General features: G+C 65.9%; 1 protein-coding gene across 1 annotated transcript in view; it reads right to left on the bottom strand.

Moving 5' to 3' along the window:
* Positions 1 to 2772: 2772 nt before the first annotated feature.
* The window catches only part of PPP1R9B (protein phosphatase 1 regulatory subunit 9B), a 71583-nt gene continuing 67840 nt past the window's right edge, over positions 2773 to 6515 (bottom strand). Inside the window, exons 14-19 of the mRNA XM_067540958.1 lie at positions 6193 to 6271; positions 5528 to 5602; positions 4948 to 5101; positions 4554 to 4673; positions 4117 to 4272; positions 2773 to 3607 (exon numbers count right to left, since the gene is read on the bottom strand). Of these exons, the coding sequence (XP_067397059.1) occupies positions 3449 to 3607; positions 4117 to 4272; positions 4554 to 4673; positions 4948 to 5101; positions 5528 to 5602; positions 6193 to 6271 (743 nt within the window). The 3' untranslated portion in view covers positions 2773 to 3448. The remainder of the gene's footprint in view (positions 3608 to 4116; positions 4273 to 4553; positions 4674 to 4947; positions 5102 to 5527; positions 5603 to 6192; positions 6272 to 6515) is intronic.

Genomic DNA, 6515 nt, shown 5'->3' with positions numbered 1-6515 from the left:
ATTTCACGCCCCGCCTCCCGCAGCGGCCCCCAACCGCTTAGTAAGTTGCCTGTTAAAACTGGACCCAAGAACCTCTGCAACCAATTAACCCTTTCAAATGTCTGTTGGGTAAGTAACCTTCCACGCCAGGCCGGGGCGCACGGGGCTGGACAGCGACAGCCCTGGATTCTATTCGCGGCACGGCCACTGACCTGCTGGCTGAGCGTGGGCAACTCGTGTCTGCCCCGTGCCTCAGTTTCCTCTCCCACCTGCTGCTGTAATAAAACTACCCGGACTCCTGGCTCCTCAACTCTGCCCTGGACTTGCTGTGTGACCAGGGGTAAGTCAGTGTCCCTCTCTCTGCCTCCGTTTGCCAGCCGTATGACGACACAGCTCCCTGAAGGTGGGTCACCCCCTGCTCCTAGAGACAGCCGGCGGAGCGGGACATTAAGGAGCTGAGGCCTGTCTCCAGGGCAGCGGAGAGCACCTCACGCTCGGCTTCCTGCGCCACTCGCCCGTTGCACGGCTGCCGTGTCGACTCAGGCTGTGGGGAGCTGACTCTGCATTTTAAACCCTGGCAACCAGCTCCTCTGTGCCCTTGAGAGGACGCCTGCCTCAGCTGCGTGGGAGGCAAAAAGATGGGAGCGGGGCGGTGGCTGGGACAGCACGTCCTGTGTGAGCCATCACCCCTTCCCCAGCCAGTGGCAGAGGGGGAGGGAGGGCTGGCAGGCTTTGCTCTGTGGCTGTCTGCGTCTGCAGGGGCTGCCCCCTCCTCCCCCAAACACACACACCCTGCCAGCAGCCCCCGTTGCTTTCTGTTCTCTCTTCGGGCACCTGTCGGCTCTGCTCCACCAGGCAGTTTCTTGACCATGCTACAGCTGCTGCCAGGCTGGGGTAAACGAAGGCAGCTGTGGAGCCGGGGGTGGAGGATGATTTACTCCAATGGCGGATCTGTCCAAGGCCTGGATCCAGCCCTGCATTCTGCCATAATGCCGTGGTGGGTTGCACTAGCTCACGCCCTGCTCCCTGCATGGCGCTTACCCTCGTCCATTTCCGCTAGGTACAGAGCAGGCCTAGGGGGGCAGCCCCACGCTCGGCTCTTGCAGCGCTCTGTCCCTGCCCCATGCAGCAGGGAGGGACCCTCTTCTCTGCTCAAGCGACAACGTGACACCGGCGGTGTGTTGCCCCGCTGCTCCGCCCAGCTGTGCACGGCCCCTCGGGCTGGCCGAGAGGTGAGCTGCTTTCCTCAGGCTCGGCTTGCCCCCAAGGGGAGGCCGATCAGGGCTGAGATGCACCCAACGGGGTGCACGCTGGCAGCTGCTGGGCCAGCAGGGCCGTGTGACTCCCGGCCCCCCACATTGCACTGCGCTTGAATGGGGCCACGTACAAGTGAGCTGCTCTGCATCCTCTCCCCTGAGGCCTCCCTCCACCCAGCTTCCTTCAGGAGGAGGGGTGGGGAGAAGGGCTGTCCAGCCCCCCAGTCTCTCTCTGCTTCCCAGATCGCCCCAGTGTGAGACCTTCAATTTAGGGGGTGACCCACAGAACAGTCTCCCCGCCCCCAATCCCTCCTGCCCTGGGGCTGGGCCGCGGCAGCTGGGGGGCCGTAAGCCCAGGCTGCCTGCTGACTTTTCCAACTCTAAAAATAGGAGGCGGCAGGCTCCCCGGTCGGGTTTCATCCAGGCTGCCGGTGGGTGTTGGCGTGACTGAGCACAGCCAGGGCTTCCCAGCCTGTGGGAGGGGAGCAGTCTGGGGCAAGCTGCGTGGGTCGTCTCTAGATTCCCTCTGCTTCGTACCGCTAGAACCAGGGGGGATGGGGTATTGGGCTGGGGGCTCTCCCCCTTCACATGGGGGACCAGGGGGCAAGCCCCAGCCACTGCTCTGGCTGGTGGGCAGGGGATCACAGGCTCCATGTGCCCTGATTTTAAATAAAAGGCTTAAAACATCCTTCAAAGCTGTGGCGGAGCGGGGGCTGGCCCCGGCTACCTGTGCCCCAACGGAGCGGCTGAGTCTGGGGTGGTGCTCCCCCCACCCCCCCGGGAGTGGTGGAGGTTACAGCAGGCCTCAGCCGGCTGGGGTGAGAACGCAGCGTCCTCCTGCCCCACTTCACCCGGCTGAGTCAGCCCAAAGAAGGGAAAAAGCAGCCGCCCGCCCCCAGCGCCAGGGGGGGGAGGGGGGTTGGAGCAGAGCCCAGTGGGCCGCAGGCTGCAGCTGGCGAAGGCAGGGCGTGGGCCCGGCGCCCAGCTCCAGGCAGAGTGTCCTAAAATCAGCGGGGCAGTGACAAGGGGGCGGCTGGGGTCAGGCATTGCACAGGGTCCCTTCCAGCCGCCCCTCGGGGCTCAGCTGAGCAACTCATGCCAAGCCCAGGTATTCGATGGGGGAGGAGAGGAGACACTCCGCTGGCCAGTGCGTAACTCTGGCGCCCCCCCCCCCCATTTCCCCGCCACGGCCCCCCCCATTTTAAAAAATGCCTGCGTGCTCTGCCCTAGAGGGACAATGGGGGGAGCCATGTACCATGAACTCAGCTACCTTAACAGGTGGGGCTGACACCTTAGCAAAGACATCCTGTCTCCACCGTGTGGGGCAGGCATGGGTGGGTGGAGCCTCCTGCCCCCGAGATGCAGACCTCGCATGCCTCCCCCCCCCACCCCAACTGGCTTAGGCCATCCTAAAGAAGCAAACAGGCCCGATTTGCATCCGGGTGCAGGTTGCCCCTCCCCCCGGTTCTCGGCCCCCCAGCCCGTGGCAGGCTGGGCCGGCTGCGTGGCACAGAGCGGAGCCGGCGGCTCATTGCAATCGGTTTTATTTCCGTGGGGTTTCTCCCTGGCTGTGTGGGTTGGTGGCTGTGATCTCGCACCCGTGGGCTGGGCGCGGCTTGTCCAGGCTGTGCAGCTCCTGGCCCCCGGCGAATGTCGTCCCCCCCCCCCCCCCCCAGGCTCGCTCGTGGGTGGGGGCGGGGGTAATGCCATGCAGTATTTCCATTCTGCGCGCCCATCGGGGCCGAGCCGTCGGTTTCAGGAGGGTGGAGGGGAGCATCAGTGGTGCCTATGGGCTAAGGGAAATGGGGGGGGCGTGGGGAGGGGGCGGTGAGGCAGGACAGCCAAGCCACACGGAGCAGGAAGACGTCTCAGTGACGGGCACGACATTGGGCTCAGCCGGAGGTCAGCAGGGAAGCCGGGCCAGTTGCGGCCCACAGCTGCGGGGCCGGGTCCGCCAGTGCCAGGAGCCCTGGGGCAGGGTGGAGGAGGGGGTCTGCTTGTCTCTCTGGGCCAGCGGGGATCCAGGCGGCCCAGGCTCTGCCGCCCCCAGCCAACGGCTGGCCCGGGGGGGCACCGAGCTTCCTCAGCAGCGGCCGCCCCCGTTTGCCCCGGCTGCGCCCCCGTGGGGGGGGTCCGGTGCCTCTCCCATCCCACGCCCGGGGCTTCCACCGTGGTCCAGGCGCTCCTGGGCTCCGTCTGCCAACTCGCCCGGCCTAGCTTCTGCGCTGCTGCTCCTGCTCCTTCTTCTTCTGCTTCTCCCGCTGCTTCTCCACCTTCTCCTGGGCTTTCCGCTCCTTCTCCACCGCCGCGCTCAGCTCCTTCAGCCTCCGCTTCAGCAGCGCCCGGTCGTGGGAGCCGCTAACGCCCAGGGCCTGGAGGGGACAAGGCGGGGTAGGTGTGTGTGTGGGGAGGGGGATCTCACCGTTCCAGCCACGGCCCTCCCACCCCATCCGCCTGGGGGGGCTGGAATCACAGCACCCGGCTGGGGAGAGACAGGCTAGCGGGCATCCAGGGAGGGAGAGCTGCAGGGGCGGGGGGGTCCCGAATGCCGAAGGGGACCCTGATGAACGGGACATGGATTAACGCCGCCCCCCCCCCAGCCCCTGCACGGAGCAGCCCCTCGGGAGGCATGGCTGGGCCCATCTAGGTTAGTAGCCATTGGGCCAGCGGGGCGTCCAGCCCCCCCCTCACCCCAGGGCATCAGGCCAGGTGCCTTTGACCCCCGGCCCCCGGTAGATCAAAGGGATCAGTCCATCTTGCCGTGGGAAGGGCAATTCCGCCCCCAAATTCTTGGTGGGCGGGGGAAGGGGGGTATTTGAGCAGGGGGCGAGGCCGGGCCCCTCTCGCAGCTGCAGCAGAGCCCCAGGGCGCCCCCCCCTACCTTCAGCTTGGCCCCGTCCAGGTGCAGCAGCTGCTGGCCGTCCACCCCGCGGGCCGCGAACTCGCCCACGTACTGCTCCAGGTTGAGACTCTCCAGCCACTGCCCCACTTGCTGGCTGCTCCATCCCGTGGCTGCGCCGAGGGGCTCGTCCAGGAACTGCAGGGGACGGAAAAGTGGGGGGCGGGGAAGGGTGAGCCCCAGCGGGGACCCCGCAGCACCCACCCCAGCCTGGCGAAGGCCGGTTCCGAGGCGCGATGGGGATCTGGGACCTGCCGCTCCCCGGAGCCCACGGATGGAGCCAGCCCCGCCATGGGGCCGGGAGTGGAGATGAACCCACTGCAAGCGGCTCCAGCACTGGGGGAAATCCCCTTTTACACCCCCCCCCCCACACGGGGCCTTGGCCAGCCAGCTCCTGCTGGCCCCCCCGCCGGACTCACCTCCTCGGAGGACTGGGACAGGGTGTGGTAGGGGTAGGAGCATTTCCTCTCGCTGGCGCCGCTGCTGGGGGCTTTGGGGCTGCTGCTGGGTGGGCTGGAGTCGTCGCTCAGGGTGGATTCCTGCCCGCAGGGAAAGGCCGAGGCGTGAGCGAGGGGCCGGCCCCGCAAAGAGCCACCGCGGGGCTACGGCGCGACCCCTGGGGCAGCGTGGCCCCGGCCTGATAGAGGCTCGACCCCACTCCTATGGCAGCGCTGCCCCAGCCCTATAGAGAACCAGCCCCACCCCATGGCAGCGCTGCCCCAGCCCTATAGGGAAGCAGCCCCACCCCATGGCAGCACCGCCCCAGCCCTATAGGCCAGCCCCACAGGGACAGATGGGGATGGGAGAACTGACCTGGGAGGCGGATTTCTTGGGGCTGAAGCCCTCGTTCTTGGGTGAGCAGGTCGGGGAGATGGTGCTGCCGGAGGAGGCCGAGCCCTTCCCGCTGTCCGTGAACCAGGAGAAGGGCATGAACGGGGACGAACGGCTGGAGCCCTCCACCAGCTCCCTGGGGGAAGAGGCGGCAGGTGGGTCAGCAGCCTCACGCCCAGGGGACCACGAGCTGGGCCGGGCTCCCCAGGGCATCGGAGCTGCCAGAGGTGGCCAGATCCCACCCCGCAGAACCCAACGGCAGCAGGACCCGGCTCTATCCAGGGTGCCCGGACCAGCCCCCCCCCCCCCCCGGGTCTTTGGAGACCAGGCTGCACTCCTGGATCGCAAGGGCAGAGGGGTGAGCACCTTTCTTGGGACATGGGGCAGGGCCAGGGGCCCCCGGCCAGAGAAAAGCCAACAGGGTGAAGGGGGCACACGAAGAGAGGTGAGGCGGGCGGGTGTGGGTGTGATCATGGGGTCCTGGGCGGGCCTGTGGACGCCGCCCCAAGGCGTGGCTTGTGAGAGGCTCCAGATTCGGGGCGGAAGGGTGGCTGCCCCCCACCTGCTGCCCATGGACAGTCGGTTGCTCCCCTTCTCTTTCCTGCTTTTGCTGGAAGATGCTCGTCTCAGGGTCACCCTGTGGCAGAGAAAGGAGGCTGGTTAGTGCCCTGCGGGGACGCCTGTGGGGTGGGAAGAGACCGGCACAGGGCTCTAGGAAACACACGGGGGGGGCAGAGCAGAGGACGGGGCACCAGGATGAAAAGAAAAATTCAGACATACAGCAGAGCATCTGTCCATCCATCCCCATACACCCCTGTCTGGCCATCCATCCCCCCCACACCCCTCTGTCTGTCTATTTTCACACACTTCCATCCATCCATACACCCCTTTATCTATTCATCTGTCTGTCCTTGCACACACATTTCTATCCATCTGTCCTCATACATATCCCTCTGTCTGTCTGTCTGCCCCCATACATACACTTCATCCATCCATCCATTCATCCGTCTGTCTGTCCGTCTCCATACACACCCCTTTATCTACCCATCCATCCCCCCACCTCTGCTATCTGTCCATCCATCCCCCACCTGCCCCGTGGACCGGGGGAGACATGCGGGTTCATGGAGTGCACTGAGCACAACAACGCAGAGCTTAGATGGCATAGGAACCAACCTGGGGTCCTACCCAGGGCGCCAGGGCCTCCATGCCAGAGTTCAAGGGACTCACCCCAAATCCAGGAACTTCCTCCGGGTCTTTTTGTCGAGCCCGATGGTGGGGCTGCCAGGCTCCGGCGGGCTGGCGTCATCTGGGGCAGAGGAACACGCAGGGAGCGATCAAAGGGGCTGGGGGAACATTCTCTCCCCTCCTTGCCCCTGGGCTGCTGGGGGTCAGGCCCAGGCAGGACCCTGCCAAGGGAGATCTCCCGCCGGTTTGACAGGAAGCCTGGAGACCTGGGCCATGGGGATTTCACCAGCTCAGCGAGAAGGTGTTTTCCCATCGCAGGCACAGGCAAAGCCCGGCTCTGTCTTTATCTGGGTAAAAATGGGCTA

The sequence above is a fragment of the Emydura macquarii genome, unplaced genomic scaffold (assembly GCF_026122565.2).
Source record: "Emydura macquarii macquarii isolate MOO-44397 ecotype Brisbane River unplaced genomic scaffold, CSIRO-AGI_Emac_v2 contig_629, whole genome shotgun sequence".
NCBI lineage: Eukaryota > Metazoa > Chordata > Testudines > Chelidae > Emydura > Emydura macquarii.
Note: the sequence above shows the minus strand (reverse complement) of the source record. Positions and strands in the feature narration are given on the sequence as shown.